This window comes from Sinohyriopsis cumingii, chromosome 1, assembly GCF_028554795.1.
Source record: "Sinohyriopsis cumingii isolate HCF-2022 chromosome 1, ASM2855479v2, whole genome shotgun sequence".
Lineage (NCBI taxonomy): Eukaryota > Metazoa > Mollusca > Bivalvia > Unionida > Unionidae > Sinohyriopsis > Sinohyriopsis cumingii.
In genome coordinates this window covers 9763441-9786905 of record NC_142961.1, presented here as the reverse complement: position 1 = coordinate 9786905, position 23465 = coordinate 9763441, and the positions used below count along the sequence as shown (strand labels likewise).

General features: G+C 37.7%; 1 protein-coding gene across 1 annotated transcript; it reads left to right on the top strand.

Moving 5' to 3' along the window:
• The first annotated feature begins 635 nt into the window (after positions 1-635).
• On the top strand, positions 636-12943 carry LOC149806400 (uncharacterized). The gene is made up of 3 exons (XM_089952808.1): positions 636-782; positions 971-1405; positions 11232-12943. The coding sequence occupies exons 2-3, from the start codon at positions 1130-1132 to the stop codon at positions 11520-11522; spliced, it is 567 nt and encodes a 188-aa protein (XP_089808934.1). The 5' UTR covers positions 636-782; positions 971-1129; the 3' UTR covers positions 11523-12943.
• Positions 12944-23465: the final 10522 nt, after the last annotated feature.

The following is a 23465-nucleotide window of genomic DNA, read 5'->3' as shown; positions in this document are numbered from 1 at the left end:
TCTCAACCAACATGTATACATTATCATTACTGGGCTGATGTAAACTCGTCTAAGTAAACGACGGTCATAATTTCGTTATCAACCTATTGAGGGGTCAATATGTTTACCGTTGCTTCGTTGGTTTAAAAACGTGCTTGTTTTGGATTTTGTTACCTGTCAAATATTCAACAGGCTTAAGAACACACTTCACACTATATTTTGTGATCTCCTTTATCAACTTGTTCGTCGTTAATCAAAGATTGTGAATGGGTTAATCATTGATTGCAAGTTATACTAGGCCATCTTTCAAACCTTTTTGTAATGTTTACGACCGAATAAATCCATTACCTTGAAATGAGCTATAAAGTGGAACAAAGGAATAAAAGCTGCATCTAATAAGTATATCACATTTCTGTTGGCCGAATTCCCGAAATTCCGCAATAGTTTGGTTTGTTAATGTGTCTAAATGAATAATGTGATTCCTGTCTTCAATAAGGTGTTTTAAAGTAACCCGTGAGTCATTAACCACGATAATTGGTTGCAACACATCAGTAGCGATTCACAAATTTACCTAGATAAACAAGGAAGTACATCTATATATCAACTTAATGCATATATTTCTACATATTTTGATACCCCACTCATATCAGTGATGACACTTCTTGTACACTGTGTACATGGATAACCAAGCCTAGTTTGCACTATGTCAGATATAAGGCTTGTACCAGGAAATTCGATACCCAAAATTCGTCTATGTTGAGCGCTGGTCCTAACCTTGTTCCGCATGACGTCTTTGAAAACAGGTAAGCTGTAACTACTGAAATAGACCTAAACTATTATCATCTCAGACGAGTACTATGCCTTCCCTAAATTCTTGTGGATAATATGGGCTAATACATTCATTTGATAGTAGTGGATCAATTGCATAACTGTATGGGAGAAAAACGTTAAACAATTGAACGTGCTCTTGTAAAATATCTTTTTCTTGCAGAGAGCTAACAACGGGAACAAACGATTCTCCCAGTTTTAGTGGTCATTGCAAGCTAATGTCGCACTGTTAAGTAACCAGATGGACTCGACTTCCGATTTACATTGCCCAAAAAGATGACACAAATACTTACTGAACTGGAATTCCATCACTTTTAACGCAATGAAATCGTGTGTAAGTTATGACGTGGGAATATCAATTACGTTGACTAATGATGATCCCGTGGAGCACATGCCAGCATTCCTCCAGTCGGCCATATTGGCTGATGAAACTGATGACAGCGTAGCTCCCTTGCCAGCTGAAAGCGTGGTTCTACCCGAAAGATACCAAAAGTGTTTGGATAGTAATTGTAAAATGAATGTAGTGAAAAATGAAGATAATGTCAAAGACCGCGAGAAAGACCTAGAAACTGCGCTTAAGTGGATAAAGCAAGAAATGGTAATCTCTCTCTCTCTCTCTCTCTCTCTCTCACACACACACACACACACACACACACACACACACACTTATACTCCCGTTAGTTTTAATGGTCTTGAATCGACTTTTCACGACCATTTCGTTTCATAATAATCATTCCAGCCATTTTTCAGGGTCATCTCTCCTCATATTGATTAAAATTAAAATTTATTTTTGCCTGGGTTATCTCTTTTCTTCCACTCGTTCGTCTGTCCATCTCATATATGTTGGCAGGTGAGATGTACAAATAAAGGAGTTAGCATCACTAATTTTGGTATTTTATCATAGCAACCATCTCCATTCTTTTAAACCGTTCATTGATCACCTCCCATAGCCCCACCCCATTTATTTCAGATCTGATTACGAAAAGTGCTACATCATTTTTGTTGAACGTCATGACCTTTGGGGGTCAGTTATGATCAAAGCAACTGGTATCAGTGCTTGTGTGTGCAATATGATTGTCATTCTATACGACTGCCCCTGAACACTCGGGTCATTGATAAGAAATGAACTACATACAACGATTGTCTGTTTGACCTTTATGTAACCGTTCCACGTGGTGGAAAGGTACGAATGGGTTTCACAAGCAGCACGATTACAGAAAAGACTAATCGAGGAGTTTAAATGTGTTAAAGCTGGAATAAGTTGACACAGTGGTTGGATTTGCGTTCATAATTGCTTACGATACAATTTCACCAGGTTCGCTGATAATCATTGTAAATGTTCCCAGTTTTTCAATTAAAATTTGTTTCACGTGCTTAAATGTAAACGTTATTCCCTTCTTGTATTTGGAATTATCAGATTTATACGTAAAGAATACAATGTCTACATGAACGCATATCGTCTCTCTTTCTCTCTCTCTCTCTCTCTCTCTCTCTCTCTCGTGTGTGTGTGCGCGTGTTTGACTGATGTCACCTTTGATGTTGTCTTTTACTTTATATAATGTTTCCTTGATTTTATATCTTTGATGAAAATATCTACTCGTTCACAGAGAGAGAGAGAGAGAGCGAGAGAGAGAGAGAGAGGCTCTTTACTAACTAGATCAGGGTATAGGAAAATATATTAAATAAACTCCATACATAAGTGTAACAAGAACTTGGATTGAAACCAGGGTATGCTAACTTTGCTTTATTGTGTTTGCCATAGGCCCTATTAGGCAAAGAAAAATATGTGTTTCCTAATTCACCGGTTTTACATATTGAGTAGCAGGTCGTTTTGGTATATATCATAGATGATAAAAACGTTTTTTCGTTTTTTATTTTACCTCGAAAAACGCATTTTTTTTTCGTTTTTTATTTTTTGGCGTTTTTTATATTTGGTACTTCCATTTTTTTTGTATCATCGGCCATACAGGCGGTCCTCTGTCATACTATAGATAACAAATATCGATCAATAATGAATCTATGATGCTAGCCTACGATACTTTACGTAAACATGCTACAACATAGTGCTGATATCTGGTAGTGTAGGCCAGGCGTGTATACATTGGAAGATGACGCTGTGTTTAACCTTTTGCAGCCCCTTTTATGGAAGTAAAATATTGATTTTTGTGTTGCCTAAAAACTACTGGAACGTTTTTTTTCATTTTTTATTTATTGAGAAGAAAAAAATGCTTTTTTTACGTTTTTTATTTAAATTTTAACGTTTTTAACATCTATGATATATATATATATATATATATATATATATATATATATATATATATATATATATATATATATATATATATAATTAAAATAAACATTTAATGTGATTTTTTAAAAAAAAGTTGTTTTCAACGTGGGGAAAAAAATGTGCTAGGGTCGTCAGTGAGAAACAGGGACGGTCTGTCGATTGGGAACATTAGAGGGGGAATGGGATTAATAGTACTCAGATGCATTTCCTAGATAAACATCTGTCTCAGCTGCTTGACGAGAGAAAGGTCGTTCGTGTACAATATATGGGTGAATTTACGTGTTAATAATGCTTTTCTTAATTATAAGTATCATACCGTACAATATAGCACTACAATGAAAACAAACGTTTCAATTGTATTTTCGGGCATACTAATTCGCGACCAACTGCAACCAGATCTGTAGCTGCATCTTTGACCAGAGTTTATTGCTGATTTCGAGGAACGTTTAAGTCCCAAATCTGTCTATGTATTAGTTCAACGAACCACCGTACGGTGTAAGGTCAGGATCTAGAATGTTCGCAACTGTGTGATCGTCAACAACTCTACTAAATTAAAAAGGATAATTGAGAAAATTGACGGATCCTTACACACTATTAATCAATTTATGTCGTGACGAATATATATACATATATATATATATATATATATATATATATATATATATATATATATATATATATATATATATATATATATATGCGTGATTGTCGTATTGTTCTGAGAGAGACTGAGACGGCCTGTATTTATGATGCCGACAAAACCACGTCTAAAAATAAAGACTTGCAATTTCTAGTCACATATAAAAGCAGAGAAGCAAATGTCTCGAAACCATTTTGGTTAATAATAAAAATAAGGACATGCATTTATACGAACTGTTGTGCTTTTCTATTGCTTTTTTAAAATATTAATCTCTAACAGTCATACACCAGTAGACACACATTCAGCCCGTGAAATGTGGTTCTGCTCGGAATATCAATATGGTCACTATATTGCCATCTTGAAAATGTCGTAATCTCAAATCCACTTGAATGGATGGACATATCAACATAGGGTTTTCAGTTAAAAAATTCTTATCACGTGTAGTTGGTCCCAGATGAAAATTGTGTCGATAAGACTTCCCATATTGCAGCCAGGGCAACCATCTTGAACATCTTGTTAACGGTATTCCACCTACACGGATGGTCATATCAACACGGGGTTTTAACTAAGATACTTTTTAAAAGAAAATAATGGCGATTTGCCATCAAATATGGCCGTGACGCAGCCGTCTTGTTATCTGGACTCCTCTAGAATGGATAAAGACCTCAACACAGGGTTTTCACTAAATGATATATTATGATTTCTAGGTCGTCCGATATGTTGCCGGTTTGATGTCCAGTATGGATATCATGACAGGCATATTGAAAATGTTTTCACTAATCCGCCTAAATAGATGGTCATATCAATATGGGTTTTCACGAAACAGCTGTTTGTAATGTCTTGTTGGAGCTAAATAAAAATGGGGTTGATCTGATTTCAAATATAGCCACCATGGCAGCCATCTTGAAAATATTATAGTCGCTACTCAGCCTGAATGGATAGTCGTATCAACATAAGGTTTTCACTAAAGACTTAATATGATGTCCAGCCGATCCTAGTAAAATTGTTGGCGATCTGAAATCCAATATGGTTGCCATTGCAGCCATCTTAACAATCTTTTAATTACAAAACTGCTTGAACTGAAAGTCATTTTTACGTTTTCACCAGAAGACTTCTGATTGTATCTAATTTGTCTTCAATGAAAATGGTGCTGATCTGATATCCGGCATGGCCGCCACAGCAGTTATCTTGAAAATCTTGTTATTGCTGCTCCTCTTGAGTGGAACAACGTCTCATGATATTATCGTTATCTCTACTCCTCTCCAGAATGGATGGATATTATCGTTATCTCTACTCCTCTCCAGAAAGGATGGATATATCAAATGGTGTTTTCACTAACGGACTTCTCATGATACCTAATTAGTCGGAAATGACAATGGTGCCAATCATATATCCGATATGGCTGCCATGACGACTGTCTTAAAAATCCTTTTGTCACTATTTCCCCTGAATGAATGACCATTATAACTTGGGTTTTCACCAAAGGCTTCTAACGATGTGTATGCCTAGTCCTAAATGAAAATTGTACCAAGCTGACAAACATTGTGTACCAAGGCAGCTGATTTGACACCTTGCTGAAGAAAATCGTACATGGTTTCAACACTCGACAGTTAAAATGAAGAAATGATCTTATCTTGAATTATTGGAAATTCTTTGCGCCCTGTAGAGCGTTAGGGACTCTTGTTTGTTTGAGTTTGTCTTGCCATTAAAGCTGACACTATGCCTTTCATTCAATTTCGTTCAAGGCCTTTGCAATGTAAAATGTCAACATGTGCAGCTGTAATTTTCTGTAATAACAAGTAAAAGATATTTCAAGAGAGAAAAGCCCATTCTTTGAAAACTAAAGAACATGTTCAAGAAATAGTTTGAGACCAGAAATCAGTTAGGAGGATTGAGTCTACGCATTACTGCATGGATATACCATTTAACAACATGGCGGAAGTTTTAATTATCACAAGCTTATTGACATTAAGTTGAATGCGTATTGTCCACCATAACCAGAGAAAGAACGGTAGCAAAATTATTAAAACTCGTGTAAAAGGAATTTATATTTATCCGTGAGTGAAGCCATTTGCATTAGAACATTTTTTGTTGCAGCACATATGAATGGCCATGATAATGAAGTTTGCATTATGTACTTTCTATTTTTTAAACGAAAGTAGTTTAATCGCAAAAAGTTTATCATGTGGAAAATGTTTGATTTACAGCGTTCCACGTTGAATAATATCATTAAAGTCGAGATCTACTACTTGACGAATACCGATACGATGTTATGTTTTGTTGGCCTTCTAATTCACCAATCAAATTTCGCTTTCACAGTTAAGAAAGTGGTAAACATCATTCGGAGCATAATGTTGTAGGAGACCACTCGAGCTATCAGCTAATGCAACGCTTATCTGATAGGTTTCTAAAAAAATATGTAGTCATGATGGAATTCCAAAGGTCACAGCAACATAAACATTTACCAGTACTTGCCAGATCTGCTTAATGATAGTAGACCTCGATTTTAATCAGATCGCCACGTGGAATATATCTAATTCTCCTCATTCCTAAAATTCATTATTTGAGATGGAGTAACCTGGAGATTTAGTTCAAACGACAAGAAGTATCAGGCAATAGCATGACTGATATTCGACTGTGTTTAGTGTAGGTAAACTGAAAGACTGTATAATTTACCTCCATTTCTACAGATATATTTTAAGGGGCAGGGGCCAGTTTTTATGTACAAATTTAATGCCGCAATCAGCGACCTGGTATAAAAAAATCATATAAAAAATCAAATACACAAGTGAGGTCAAAAAGTTACATATTTTTGGATACCAATATTAAAACAAATCATATGAATATTATCCACTTGACCAGAGAAGTAAATGGCAGTTCATTATGCACCCAAACCACACATTTCTACCTGCAATTTTCATGTCCGAAGGTCATCTTTGACATCATGTGATGCTCACAGTGCAAACACAAGCCCTTTTTCCTAGACGACAATTCTGCAAAACAGTGTGTACTAAACAGGCTGTTGCAACTGAAAATAGTTGTCATCCAAGCCGTTTTTGAGATATTCTACTTGCCCCAAACCCATGTGTTTACTGCTATGGGAAGCTAGCTCTTCTTTATAGCCGGCTATTGGTATTTCACTATCAACATACTGCAGAGTAACTATGGAAGATGTACATGCCTGACATCATTTTCAAGAACAACACAAGCCCGAAACTCCTAGTTCACAAATATGTCCATATCTATAAACAGTAAACAATAATAGCAGCAAAAGTCACACCATAGCCTTAAGGTAAGAAATTTGCCAGGGGCGAATTTACGAAACTGGACCCTGCCACCTTAGTCAAACCGTCCTTCAACAGGGCTCAGGAAAACCACCCATGCTCTCGTCCTTACTGGGTTAAATTGACTCGGCTGAGTAAAAATTTGATACGTACTCGTCCCTGGACTGAATGGATTCCCAGTCGCACCTAGAGAATAAACTTGAATGTATTATCAACCCTTATTTATCGCTGAAGTTTAATATCGCTTAACGTGTAGCTTTCATCAGTTATAGATAACTTACTAATTATCAACCGAGAACATGTCGCAAATGAATCCGTTTGTCTTTGTTTTTTCACGTGTACCCGATATCAGTTTGATACTAAAATGGCTAAAATTCATAAACATATTATGTTGCAGCTTCATACCTCGTCCTCGAGTTCACTTTCACTCTAGTGATCACATTTTCAGTGACACTTTCCAGTAAATTAGGCATCATTAGGATGTTTAGAAAGTTTCCCTTTCAACGAGACACATCTGTGCCAGTTAAACCTCTGAAAAATTAAGAGACAGAGAATTTCAGGTTTTTGTGATTTTCCGTCTAATCTGGCAGTGTTACGCTTGCCCAGTGTGCCTTTATTTTAAAGACTATAGTTTCGACACATTGTCAGCCAAACTGAAGACGCATGCAAACTTTATTTTAAGTACGTAAATACGTTGCACAGGAGAAATGTTGTGAAGATACACTAGAATAAATTTATTTTTACTAACTCATCCAATTTCAATCAGCTTTCACTTGATGAATGCTGTTGTAATTTGTTTATACTGTACACAAATGTCGAAACCACGACCGATTGGTCGAAATTATTTTGGGATTATGCTCTTGAAACGTTTTATTTCAATTGTCCAATCAGCAATCTTCCATTTTAAGTCGCGCGTGAGTAGCTCTACAAAATGGAGGTTTGATTAAAATGCAAGTTACATATACTTTTTGTGAAAAGTATTTTACATACTTATATAAAATTTGGCGCATCTTTGCTTTGGTATGACAATGTTATTTTTTGTTGTTCCTTTAAAATAAAGCTGCCCAGTCTTGAAAATAACAGTGTAACAATATCTGTCCAGACCAAAAGCATAAAATGTAGCCATTTGGTTTTGTTTGCTTCTCCCTATTCATCTTTCTTTTTTACTCTTAAAGATGGTGTGATAGCTTGTTGAAATTAAAATTTACCGACATTCAAATGACTTTTAGAATATTGAAAGATATCATCGTAAATGCTAATACGTGTAAAACAAAATCACAAACTATATATTCAACTGCAATTTCTCGAGTAACAAATATTGTGTTTTTGTATGTTGTTCCAAAGGGCCTTGTATTAGAACATACTATTGTTACAAGCCAGGGGTCCTTACTTGACTGAGCGGTTGTCAAACCCTGGCGCGATTCCCGCTAGAAGTCATAACTTTACCCCAATTTTCCAAAGACTTCCATACAACTTCAGTTGTAAATCAGAAAGCCCGACGTGTCCATTCTATACCTAAATTTTACTCTAATTAATGCAAGACCACAGATAAAACAACCTGCCAAATATATATCAACCGCACTTCTGCGGGGGTTTATCTTCGCCAGGTTTCCGGACGCCAACCGTTCACGACTAAGAAATTATACGAGTATCCCCTATCACTGGGAACTATTTTAACTCCGCCACCTTAAGCCAGTTAATGTATGCTTTCCAGGCACATTTCGCCAATATAACTGCACCACATCTGCCCCCATGGCGACATAAACGGCATCTGGCAAGTCCCTTCTTATATATTCCTCTGTGTAATTTACCGGTTTCCTACCGTAAATAGTGCCACGGCAGTCACACCACCAATATACACCACTAGATTTTAATATGGACTATCTTACTCATTCATTCGGTTTTGGCCTGAATTCACTAATAGTGAACCATGGAATCATGGAAACTCACTAACACTTCACTCCGTGACGTTTGCTCCTAGTAATTGGCTAATTATTTCGGGCTAAGGATATTTCCATTGTGCCGAATTCCAATAATCACACAAGTAATAACACAAATCTAACAGTTTCTTAAAACGGGGCGCTATAACAAAATGCGCAAACTCCAAATTTATTAAAATATCTTCATATATTTTGTATATTGTTCTAAAGGGCCTTGTATTAGACTATAATATCTTTATATTTATTTTACTCATTGTCCTAAAGGGCCTTGTGTTAGAACATCATATCTTCATATTCTTTTGCTCATTATAGCATTAGTCATGCATCACATTGATGTGGTTCTTTAGTGACGGGGTCAGCAGTTTACTGTTTTGAGTACAGGGACGAGTAACTATCACAAACTCACTCGTCCCAAGGACGATTGATGGGAAATAAAATTAATAGGTACTGTTAGGCTCCTATCCTATTATTCATTCCGCACTACCGATACTCTTATGTCTTGAGCTTTGTTATGCAGGTGTTCATGAAGCCTTTTCAATCTTATTGGCAAAAGGTGAAGATGATTAGGTTTCCACATTTAGCAAAAGTAAGTGAATGATATTTCTTTAAGTGCTATAGTGTTTATATGTTATTCGTGAGCTATTTTCCTGTCTTTTTAAAAGGCAAAACACACTAATACACACATATGCAATCACACATAGAAAAACCTGAAGCCTAAGTATTATGTGGTTATTTTACAACAGGGATCCACACTGAGGACCTTGTATACACTGTTTTAATGTAATCAAACTGATCAGATGGTATGGAAAAGTGGCACTTTGCCCTCAACTATAGATCTACACAAATAACATACGGAAAGGAAAAGAAGAAAAAATACACCCCAAAATTAAAGTATTTTCTTTCTATTCCGGCTCAGTCCGAATGTAATTCAGTTTTCAAGTAACCTTTTCGGGCCAATATGCTGGCCTTTGGTCACTTAAAAAACTGAATCATAGCCCAGATATAGATTGCAGCGTTGAAAACTATATTTGAAGTATCACCTTTATACGGTAACCTCCTGCGATATAGCATTTCAGTTCGTGTCTTTGTAAGTGTTACCTTTGACAAATATTGGTAGTTGGATGTGTAGCTATCAAATAATGCAAACCATGTAAGTTTAATTTGTCTCTAAATGGTAGGAGGGAATCGACATTCAGAATGCAAATAGGATATCGAAAAATTAAACGTATTTTCATGTTAAGCTGTCTGACTTGAATGGATTTACTTTTTGGGTTATGTACTAAGCTTTGTGTGTATGTAAGTATGTATCTTTAGCGTGAGCCTTGGTAAGTAATACTATTAACCGATTCATGCAGCAGTATAAATGTATGCCTACCAACGTTCAAAGAAGTATTTAGGTATGCTTACGACTTAAAGTAACTTTCATTATCACGAAAACAAATTATAGCAAATGCCAGGAAAAAATCGTAAGAAAAGAAGGAAAACAGAACAAAATGTATCTCGTTTAGCTTTCTTTAGATTTGAATCTGAATCGTCTGCTCACCCAGACGCGAAATTGCAGAAGTATATTATTGACATATAGCTGGCATAGCATGCATAAATTAATATCATTTTTCCCGAATTGTCTTTTATTACCTATTTGTTCCTTGTTATGTTATAAACAATATATATATATATATATATATATATATATATATATATATATATATATATATATATATATATATATAGTGTGTGTGTGTGTGTGTGACGTGACGGGTTGTTATGCCGCCACTGTGGTAGGTGTGTTATGGTTGGGGTGGGGTGCTCCCAGTAGTCAATTTAAATTATTATAGAAGTCCCACCCACGCTCGATTTTGGTTGGAAGTTAAATTAGTGAAAAATAGATGTAAAGCTCCGAGCCCCAGTCAGCAATGCCGGCGGTTAAATGATTGAATATATAAAAAAGTGAAATTCAACGAATAACAATTTAATAACAATTCAATAGTCAAGTGCTTAAAATTTCCCAAGTACTTTCCTATTGCATCACATGATTAGTAGTGTGAGATAGCTTTCCACCTGTGCTTGTATTCTACTCATCTGTGTATTCTTCTCTCCTGTTCCTTCTCCTCTCCTTCCCGACTTTCTCCAAATTCCTTCTCTTCCTCGAACTTTATAATTAAATATTTACCAAGACTGTCTTAAGGTCGACCTCCTTGACGCAGTAATGTTTGATAATTACCTTCTAAACAGCTTTTCGTATAGTTATAGTAACTTCCGGTCTATTTCAGATACTAATGAAGCTACAGGATCGCGCACTGATGAAGCAGTTCATACATCTACGTTCTGGGATAATCCAGCTGAGGTGTCTTTATGAACTTAACAGTTCCAACTCTGATCTTAGTTTTGACGGAAGCAACCCATCCCTAGACAGTTCCGTTACATCCATCTCGCAAAATGGCTACTTGTCCAGTTCCGAGCTGGAGCCGATAGAGTTCCGTGGCCGGACTTCATCCTTACTCACACCCAAACGAACTCATTCAGTGACTAGGATCAAATGGGCAAGCAATGAATACATCTGATTCCGAATTCGCAATTGTTATGATCAGTTTTGTTTTTAAGTCATATTGACGTCAAAATTTACAAGAAAGAAACTAATTTGTAGCACTTTTCATTGGAAAAACATGAATCATGATGTCCATACATGAATGTTTAACAAGGCCACAATGCACCATGTAACAAGTTACGAACGATAATCCGCTACACTCATACAGCACTCGTGGTTGCCTATATTAAGATTTCCTAGTTTTTTGATGAGTACGCCTAGACAAAATTGCGTAATCGACAACCCAGTGTAACATTCTTATACATATCAATGAATTCGCCAGTTTTATTGATCGATAGGTGACTGTGCTAGTAAATAAAGCGTAGACTGGTTCATTCAAACAGCGTGAAAGGTCAGTTTGAGGCACAATAGCGTGAAAATCGCGCTAGCAGTGATTAGTTAAGTAGGGTTATGCCTTTTAATGAGAAAATAGGAAACTCTGCACAGGCAGCCACATGTGACAAAGGAGCATAGCAGATTATCACCCGTGGCTTGCTACGACGATGTATTTGTCTGACAAACATCAAGACAAGTCACGTTATGTGACTTGACCATTGAACGCGCGTAGAAGCGAGACACCTTGAGCCGGTAAGCCATCCGCCATTAACTTCCGATAATCGTGTAGAAACAGTACGAAGGCAGTGGGTGATTTTTTTCGTTGATTAGTGTCATAAGCGGCATTTAATTTGTGACAGAGGTGAAAAGGTGTGCTCATAGCCTTTGTAACTCAGACAGACGGATTTATTGGTGTGAAATTGATTCCTTTACCAGATCTCTTCAAAGTTTGCCAAATAGCTTGCGGTCGTCCCCGTGATTATCTGAATGTGAAAATTACCATCTGTTTCTAATATTGGTATAAACACCATTCAGGACAGCATAAATACATTTGCTTAAATGGATCGCTAAACATGCATTTTGACCTAAGCATGTTGCTGTTGTCGGGATTAACGCCATTTTTCAGCACAAGATAGGTTATACATGGCGGCCAGTATAAATGGTGGAGGAAAAACCCGGGAAAACCCTGTAAGAACCACTGACCCACAAGAAGCTACTGGCAAGCTTTCTCACTTAACCACATTGGCCGAGCCCGAGACTAGAACCCACACAGACGGAAGTGAGACGGCAGTGATCCATAATGGTGAGCGCTTTAGACGACTCGGCCACTCGGGGCTCACCCTAAGCATGAAGGGCTAGTTTTACTTATTAAGTTGGTTCGAGATTAACAAGAAACTGTCATTTAGTACCTGGTAAATCAAAAGACTTAGCTTTGGATAGAGGTAAGTAAACATATATATACATTAGGTTACGAAGTACTCAGTCAATGAATCAGTAGATAAAATAATGTAATGCAAACTTTGTTATATACAAGACAATAAATTCAAACGATCATAAGTGATATATTGATTGATTGACTGATATTATTTTTTTCCTCCATACAACAAACGAATAAAATCAATGATACAGAATACATACAGAATGAACAATAACAAATTGACATTAATTTGAGAAGAGAAAATATAAAATATAAAACACATAATACTCTTCTTATCAAAAGTTGAATGGAAATATGTTATAAAATTATGAACACTCACTTCATTAGTCTACACTTTGACGATGTGAAAAGAGCTTCAAGCTCAAAACAGACACGCTGACATACGTGCGTGTAAAGAATAATATTAAGAAAGTGAAAAGATCAACCAAACACATATATCAGTTTTATGCAAAATCAAACGTTGCTTACCTATTATTTTCAAATGGAAGCAATAATTGTGATGAATAAAAAAGATCATTGCTCAAAGAAACCAGTACATTACGGATTATCGTTCCCAAAATATTGGATAATGAACATTATAATGTCAGAAAGAAAGCTATTCGAAAAATTTTAAATGATATCTTCAATGCAAAAAAGCAGTCTGGGAGTATGAAATAACTCGGAAGGGAAGCCGCTGTAAAGATGCATAAATTACGTGGGATGCTTCAAAAGTATTGATACTGTTTGGGTTGAAAACAGAGGGGCGCAATTAACGAAAAGTTCTTACCTCGTCAAAGTTCTGAACTGTATAAAAGGCAAGCCGCCAAGACGACTCTGGGATTTAGGGTGATGGCTTCACAAAGCTTTCCAGTAGCAGAAAGAATATAGAACACGTGTTAACATGTCACAAAATGACAGTTCAGTACTCGAAAATTGGTGCCTATGTGATCGTAATACTTTGTGCCAGAAGAAATAATCTCGATTGAAATATTGTGCAAAATATGAATCGACTCTCACGTTTCGTGACTGACTGTTGATGGCACGACCCATTGTGAGATTACTGCTCGTATGAGGCACCTCGAAAACGTCATATCTACTTCATTTTTATGTATCTAGCTGAGCATATTAACCCGGATGTAAATGTCGTATGATTCTCCTGCGTTATATAATGATGATATAATTATTCTCCTGCATTATATATCATACGCGCAATTAAACAAAGCATTCAGTCTTTATTTGTATAGAAATTAAATTTTTGGAAGTGCAACGATATAAAATGAAGAAATCCACTTCATGCCATTGACAGGATCATGAATGAGAGTTCATCCATCGGAAATATTTTTTTTTTTTTTTGTTGTTTTGTTGCTCCTTTTAAATACCTCGGGGCGGGGATAAAACGACCATCGATTCCAAAGTCCTTAGATACAAAGACCATAAAATAGTGCTATAATGTGCACTGTTTCATGAAGTTTCATTTTCCATCATCAAAATTTCATAATTTAAAGTAAATTTATTGAAGTGTTAGCACATTTGAATGTGAGAACGGTTTATAAAGTGTATAAGGCTTGATGGTATTATTTCACAAAATTAAAACATTACAAAACCAAATTGTTTTGATGGAATAATGTTTACAAAATTAACAAAACACATTGTTTGTCAGCCTGACTTAAAATTCGATAAATTGGTTTATAGAATGCAAGAATAGCTAATTTACAAGCACATAACTTACCTGACTGGGTAATGTACATGGCAATATTCATTGCCTACATAACTTGACACAGAATTTAAAATATTTCAGGTAGCAGGAGATGACAAAATTCTTCACTATAAAAACTATCAAATAATTAAAGTTTCATCGGTAATATGCTGAAAGAAATGCAATGCATTATACCTTTCTTTTGCAAGGCATTAAATATTGAACAAGTTGCGAATAGGGGTGCAGGAACGAAAAGGCATCCCAAAAATACGGAGCTAGATGTGTTTACCTATCGCACAATTTTATCTGGTTACAGTCGATGCACATTTATACGGTATGTGGTAAACTCAGACATATATAACGTCAGTATCAGTTCAAACCACATGTGCTCGATGCGAGCTTGACGTTGGGAAGAAACAAAACCCCAATAATACGAAGGCACAAAATGATACTGAGTGACAAAAATACCTTAGATTACCCCATGACCCGTTCTGACATAGGACCCTCTCTATCATAATATATAAGAGAGAAGGTTGTTGTTGTTTTTGTTCTTGGGTTTAACGCCATTTTTCAGCACAAGATAGGCTATACATGGCGGCCAGTATAAATGGTGGCGGAAGAACCCTGGAAAACCCAGGGAAGAACCACCGACCCACGAGAAGCTACTGGCAGGCTTTCCCACGTACCGACGCTAGCCGAGCCTTGGACTCGAACCCACGCAGACAGAGGTGAGATGACAGTGATCCGGAACGGTGAGCGCTTTAGATCACTCGGCCACTCAGGGCCCCAAGAGAGAAGGTACGTAACTTCCAAATACTTCGTTCCACCCATGACCTTCGATTTCCTTCTGCTATTTCCGTCTTTGAAGGCAAACGTCCATACTATATGGCTTGTTTTACTCCCGATATATTTTTCTATCCATCAAGCCATCATTGACTTTTCTGCATTGTACTAAACTGAAGTTACGGGCTCGGAAACTTGCGATTTTCGAGAATTTTTTCTTTTGGGACAAGTGCGTGCGTTCCTTCAGATTATTGGTGGGTTTTTTTTCACAACATCAAGCTCGCGCCGAGCACATGTGGTTCAAACAACTCTTCGAAAGAGAATTTAGACAACTGCTTTACCTGTAAATTTACTAGTGTATGTAGCAACATGCTGTATTAAGTTGCCTCCTGCTTTTTACTGATCAAGGAATGCAGCGCCTTTACAGTTTTAATCTTTTAGAATATTGCTATAACGCCAACAAATTACAAAAATTTGTGTTGATAATATACGGTGTATGATGCTGTAGGTCCATTTGTGTTCGTGTAGATTAGCTCTTTGTTGTACCCTTTACAGAATCATGTTTATCTCAGATCTGGCTCGCCCAGTTTAGGTTGTTGCATTTTTGTGAAAAACTGCCATTTTTGGCAGGTCTTGGAAATTATTCGGTGAAAATAATAACCTGAGTTTGGCTGGTCTAGGAACTTTTGACTTTGTTAAATAACAACCCCGAGACTAACTGGCATAGTAATTTTTAATTTATGAAATAATGTCATTGGGTAGAGTTATTTTTGTATTTTTGTTTAGTTCTCCCATACGTATAGGAGATGTGACACGCACCAACATACATACCCCACACACACTATTTGTGGCCATTCCTGTGTCTCTATACAGGATATAAAAGTGGAAATTTAATAATCTATTATATCCAAATAAGGGATGTGTAAATACTAAAATATGAGTAGTTTAGCGATATTCTCGTATCCATATATGGGGTATAAAAACACAAAATTATTAATGATCTCGTAATTTGCCTATTACCCCTATATACATGACGTACAAACATAACTAGCCTAATAGCATTGTTCGCGTATTCCCTATGTGATAAGTAAAAACACAAAAATAGGCCTGGTCAGGTAATAATAGTATATACGAGATGTAAAGAAAACCCCAGACATACCAGTAGTCTAATAATGTTCTTCTATCCCTTCATGGAATGTAAAAGTACACAAACGCGAGTGGTCTAGTAAAGTGTAACTAGTTTCAAAATAGTCAGAATTCTTGTTAGCTTAGTAATTTTTAATTTCGAGTTTTAATGTTATTGTATACTGAGAGAGAGAGAGAGAGAGAGAGAGAGAGAGAGAGATTATTGGTTTCAAATAATTTTTTGTTGTGTTTTATTTTGTTTCGGCTTTAATGTTTATCACCACTCTTCTGCTTGCTGATCTACTTCATATCGACCTTTACTTTCCACCACTAACATGGGTAATTAATCTACTGAAACATTGTTTGTGTCTTTAGTTACTTTTCTTTGTTTATTGTTTCGTGTCTTATGCAAAGAATTCCTAAGGCTTCTCTACATATATATACATCCTTTTTGTATATCAGATGCAAAATTGAAGTGTACCCATAATTCTGTCAAAAAGAAATGTAAAAAGTTCCAAAATAAGTGACAATCTATTTAAGTTCAAGAGAATAAGGACATTTGTTTTGCATTTAAATTGATTGGATGGAATATTTCAAAGTTTATGTACTAATGTCCAGCCAAATAGTCCACTATGTATGCACTATTTGTGCATTAAAGATTATATATGTATTGACCTGCATTGTTGTTGTCACCACTATAAATCTCTAACCACCACAGTAGCGTACTAACGGGGGATGAAGGCGGACGGGACGGTTGCTGCCCCGGGCATCAGAGGTCTTGGGGCCGCCAGAACCATGGGCGCTAGAGGTCATGGGGCGCCAAACCCCTTCAATTTTTACTTGTAGCATTGAAACAATATGCGATAAATAATCCCAGACAAAGAAAGAGATTTTGAAAAATCAGAATAATCACAAGTTTTCGTCATTCTTTTTTTCTTCAGAAGACTTATACTAGGAAAATGTGATACATAAAATGCTTGACGATTTATACAATTTTATTGGACATATTCCAGAAAATAATTAAGCTTTGTCCGATTTTCGAAAATTTGAACATCACGAAGGTTAGTTCAGAATGCAAATTTATACTTGGAGACCTCACACTTTGTCTCAAAAGGAAATGCTCAGTAAATGCTTAATAAACTTAATCGATTAGCACCTTTCTTAGATGCGCAGTAGACTGGGTCGACCTTAACAACGAATAATGGACTATTAGCTTATAGAAGAATAAATCTATCAGGTATGTTAACGGTGTTCAAGGGGCCCCGAGTAGCCGAGTGGTCTAAAGCGCTCTCCGTTACGGATCATTGCCATTTCACTTCTGTCTGCGTGGGTTCGAGTCTCGGATTCTGCTAATGTGGGTATGTGAGAAAGCATGCCAGTAGCTTCTCGTGGGTCGGTGGTTCTTTCTGGAGTTTTCCCGGGTTCTTCCTCCACCATTAATACTGCCCGCCATGTATAGCCTATCGTGTGCTGAAAATTTGGCGTTAAACCCTACAAAAAAAAAACGAAAAAAAAAAACGGTGTTCAACTGCTCATGTATGTGTACCATTGCCCAATAGTGACTAGCTGTTAGCAATGACGGCAAATACTGTGAACTATTTTGTCGTCGTATTCATATATCGTAATACTCAGAAATCATGGGAGGCTTATGAATAGTGTTAGGACTCCATGGTCACAAACTAAGTAACAGATAAAAGCAAAACCAACCAGTTTTGTAAAGCTTAACAAACAATTTAATTATCAAAGTTATAAATGAAAATCTGAGCGGAACTAAATGATGAAACGTTCTTTATAAATTTCAAAACCGGAAATGTACTGGTCCTCCAAGAACGCAATGTCGTCAAGACGGTGTTGTCCAGATTTCCTTCGAATAATGTATAACAGCCACAGAGTAATATTATAGTCGAAATAATGAGCACTTTCTACAGTCTAAACAAATGTTTTCCTCTCGAATAATATCTAAGTTCAACATAAAACACGTCTGCAGACTTACAACAGGACAGGAAGACAAGAAAATGTGGATGGTTCCAAAATCGGAATAAAACTGATCGTTAAGTTCTCTTTTTATACACCGTCTATTGCGACTATATTTCGCAACAGACCCCACGGGACGGATCATACAATTCATTTTGTGTCAGAGTTGCCTATTCATGTGAACTAGCCCAACCAACGGGAAGTTACTGAATTTTTCCTGAAACGTTAAAACCCAGTCCGTCAACGAAACATGAAGCCATATGCGCCATTAAGTCTTGTTATTATGATTATTATTATTATTAATTATCAACACATACTTAAATATCTATTTATAGATCCTATGTAATACTAAACTCTTAAGATACTTAAGTCACTTTTGCAAAATGTAACTAAATATATTCTGTACGATTTACAGCCAAGAATAAAAATGATAAACTCATGTACCTGGCGTTACACAAAATATAAATATACATAACAACAGTGAATAAAATTGTGTTGGGTCCATGCAGTAGCAATGTTAAGCCTGAAGGCTCATTTCGTTTGACTGAATGGTAAAAGTGAGACGGATTTATCCGGGGAGCTTCTTACCCCCACAAAAAAAAGGTGGTCCTCCAAGCGACCGGACCGTTTCGACATTTTTGGATACGCCACTGTGGGAGATTACGACATGGAACCTAAGAAGTACAAGATAGTAGTGAATGGGGATGGTATAGGGTCTATGGGACTTATCATTAAAAATACCCTTGGGAACATATAGGGTCTATGTAAATTTAACATGGAGAAAAATCGTGGGAACATATAGGGTCTATGGGAATTAACATGGCCAAAAACCCTGGGACAATATAGGGTCTATGTAAATTTAACATGGCCAAAAAACCCCTGGGACTGTATAGGGTCTATGTAAAATTGAAATAGGGAGGGTCTCTATTTTTTTTTAAAAAAAAATAAAAAAAAAATAAAAAAAGGGGTAGGCAATTCAAAGGCTATCTCTTTTCGAGAAATATGGGGGCCCTGAAAAGGGCCTTTGGTTTATGTTAATATGCCCTTAACATAAAGGGCATTTGCGACATCTTCTTGTCCTCAAACTTCGTCTTACAGCAGGGCCATACATCAGAGTCCTCTTGAGGCAACCTTGTCTCTCTATATAGACTCTTCTTATCCACAGGCTGCTGCTGGTCCTGTGGACAACGGTCCACTTGGATCGGACATACATGAGCATGTCCGTCCTGAACATCATTGTTGACACAAGGGTTGAAGATTCAACGTCGGTCCACATGTTGAGGCTCCGAGAATAGGTGAATCAATGCATTGAACGGCGCTTATTTATAGGTACAGGAAGGATTGAAACGGATTGAGTTCATTTACCAATCCGAACACGCGTTACAGAATTCAGTCAGCTCGCATCCAATCCGAAGATAGCAGTCTGTGACGTCACGTAGTCTATATAGATTCGCTAGCGCTTGTGTGCAGTCAATCTATGCGACAGTGATTCAACATGACGGAAACTCAGAAAACGATCCATTGGGGTGCACCAGCAGGGGAGACTGCCCAAGGGAACTCGGACTTACTTTCAGAAGAGGTAAATTGGGATTTTGTGGATTTTCTCTCCTCGCAAGAATTTGTTCCGGAACCTTCGTTACCTTCTTCATTACCGCAAGTGGAGAATTTTAGACAGAGACAGAAAGAAGAATTGGAGAAATTTATACAACGACAAAAGGAAGCGGAACAGGCTTTTCTCCTACAGCAACAGCAACAAGAAGAAGAGGTAAGAAAAAAACAACAGCAACAACAGCAAGAAGAAGTAGCAGCAAAGAAACAAGAGGGTGAAAATCAAACGGTCACGGTACTGTTGGACATTTTAGCGGAGTTAAGAAGTCTGAAACAAATGTATCAGACTTCTTTATCACGACCGAAGAGAATACGACCTTCCCGAGCTAAACACGTCAACCCTGTGACTAAGCCTACCGTACCACCCTTAGTGATTTCAACCCAATCATTATCATCATCATCATCAACATTACGCAGTCCAGAAGTAGGCCTTGGCCGTGGCAAAGGCATAAGGCAGTTAAAGTTGATTGCTTAAACTCACCCCTACATCATAAAGAGAAAAAGGCCCTTTTCAGGGCCACCCACATTTCTCGAAAAGAAATACAATTTCAATTTGCCAATAACTCAAAAATAAACCCCACCCATTTTACCCTTATAGTACGTGTCTGTGGATGAGTGCGTGAGTGTACGTTCTTATTTTAAAATCAAAACTCAAAGACACTTACCTTATATCATTAATTTATTCTTTTATCCATTTTTTACAATCCAATTCACAATTCACAACACAACACTTTAATAAAAAGTTCATTGACTTCTTCTTTCTCCTTATTTAGTCTCTCTGTTTTTTGAATTTCTTCACCGTCTTTTCCTCATTTTCTTCCCTTCTTCTTTTCTTCTTCTCCTGTTTCTTTGCCTCTTGTAAATATAATTGTCTTTTTTCTTCCTCTTCTTCCTCTGAAGAATCCCTCTCTTCTTCCGAAGAATCCCTCTCTTCTTCTGAAGAATCCTTCTTTTCTTCTGACTCCTCTTGTTTCTTTTTTGGGCAATCTGGAGACCAGTGTCCTTTTTCTTTACAATAATAACATGTATCTTGACTTTTGTCTTTTTTAGTCCCTGTTTTTGTTCCTTTTTGACGGTCTGGACACTCTGAAGACCAATGCCCTTTCTTCTGACAGATATAGCAAGTATCTTGACTTTTATCTCGAAAGGAAGGAGAGTAGTCCGTAGGCTGGTCTGAAGAGAATTTTCTAATGACCCCTCGCAAAGCTCTGACGAAACGTTCCATCTGGTTAGTCTCTTCCATCGTTGTACTCGGCTTGAGAGTGAAATGAATAGTGAAAGGATAAGACACACACCCTTTTATATACGCTGGTCTGCTATGACTATAAAGTAGCTCATGGTGTTTGAACTTGAGTCATTTGACTTTTTGCTTTCAAGATGAAACGATCCCATTCATTCGAGAAGAAAGAAGAAGAAGAAAGTAAGAGGCAGAAACGTGATCTATCACCTCGAACCAGGGCTGAAATCTTGGCACAAATTCATGCCAGTGATTTTGAAGAGGACATGAGTGAACCAGAATTTGAAACCTCTAAACCAAGTTCACCACCCTTAGTCAACCCTGAAAAATTCTATTCCATTCGAGAGACGGAAAAGCGCTCCTCTAGAAAATTTAGAACCACGGCTTACAAATACACGGTGAAGTTTAAAGATTTCAAGTCCGAAGTACCGTTAGAGAAAGCAGAAGGGTTCATCACCGGAGTGTGGGATTCTCTGCTCACTGCACTCAAGCGACAATGTCAACCCAAAGAAGACGATCGCTTGAGACTTTCCATACAACATGACGGTTTGAAATCCCCTGTTTGGATCGAGTTTAGCACCCCTGCAGAATTGACCGCTTCCAAAGTCATGGACAAGATTCAACACGTGCAACAATCTAATGACCAGTTTGACATCACCGATGGAAAAGCCACATTGGACATGACCCACGTCTCTCCTCCTCAAGGGACCGGACGCAAAAAGATGTTATTGGTGAACGACCTTCGCAGCATTAAGCGTAGCCTTGTCCGAATTCACAATCCTCATGACCAGATGTGTTTAGCCCGTGCCATCGTGGTGGGACGAACCTATGCCAACAAGAACGACACGGTAGAATGGAAAAGAGACTGGGAGAACATTCGACAATCGGACCGAGCCAAACAACGAAGTGAAGCAGAACTCCTGTTACGACAAGCTGGACTGTCCAAAGACACACCCTGTGGCATTCCTGAGATGCAAAAATTGCAAGATGCCCTAGCTCCACGATACACCTTGAAAGTGCACCCTCAAGAAGTGCGCGGGTCTTTGTTGTTTCGAGGGCAAGACTTTAAGGACGGAAAATACATTCATGTTTATCATCACGATGAACATTTCGATACCATTACCAATATCACGGGATTCCTGGGATACGGTTATTACTGTGAGAAATGTGACTATGGTTATAATAATCGAGAGCAACACAAGCATTGTGGATGGAAATGCTCAGGATGTTTGGCCTCTTCACCCTGTCTGAGCGAAGAACCAGTGCCTTGTTCAACTTGTCTGCGCACGTTTGTCAGCCCTACCTGTTACCAACAACATCTGAAAACGCAAGGTTCACAGAAGAAATGTGCTTGTCAACTCCTGAGATTGTGCCCTACGTGTGAACAAGTCATACGTACCAATAGTACCAAGGCACACGTATGTCGAGGAAAGAAAAAATGTCACATTTGTCACCACATCGTGGACTTGGAACACCAATGTTACGTGCAAAAATACCAACCCCCACCAGAGAAAGAGGACGGTCACAAGAAGAAAGGCAATTTCATCTTTTTCGATTTCGAATGCATGCAAGAGACTGGCATTCACATTCCTAATTTCTGCGTGGCTCATCGAGCGTGCGAGAAGTGCATTCAAGAACCTATCTTCAGTCATTGCCCTCACTGCAGCAAGATTCCTGGAGGGCGTGAAAAAATCTTTCGGGGATCGAACACGTTAGCCGATTTTGCCCAATGGGTCTTAGACCCCGTCGACAAGACGTGGAGCCAAGAGGACATCGAACGTTACGGAGATTGTCATCGTCATGCCACGGTGATGGCTCACAATTTCTCCGGATACGATGGACAGTTTCTTTTGAGGTACTATACGGAACAAGGCACCGAACGTCCTAAAGTGACTTTGAACGGAGCCAAAATCATTTTCATGCAAGTGGGACAAGTACAGTTTAAAGATTCGATGAGCTATTTGGCCATGCCTTTGAGTCGAATGCCGAAAACGTTTGGAATGACAGAAATGGCTAAAGGGTACTTTCCACACTTTTTCAATACGGAAGCCAATCAACACGCCGTTCTACCCCATTTACCCGAGGCTCACTATTACGACCCCGACAACATGCGTACCGAACAACGAGAAGCTTTCTACGCTTGGTACCAGGCTCACGCCTCGGACCCTTTCGACTTTCAGGAAGAAATGTTAAAGTATTGTCGTTCCGACATGGACATTTTACGACGTTGCTGTGGAAAATTTCG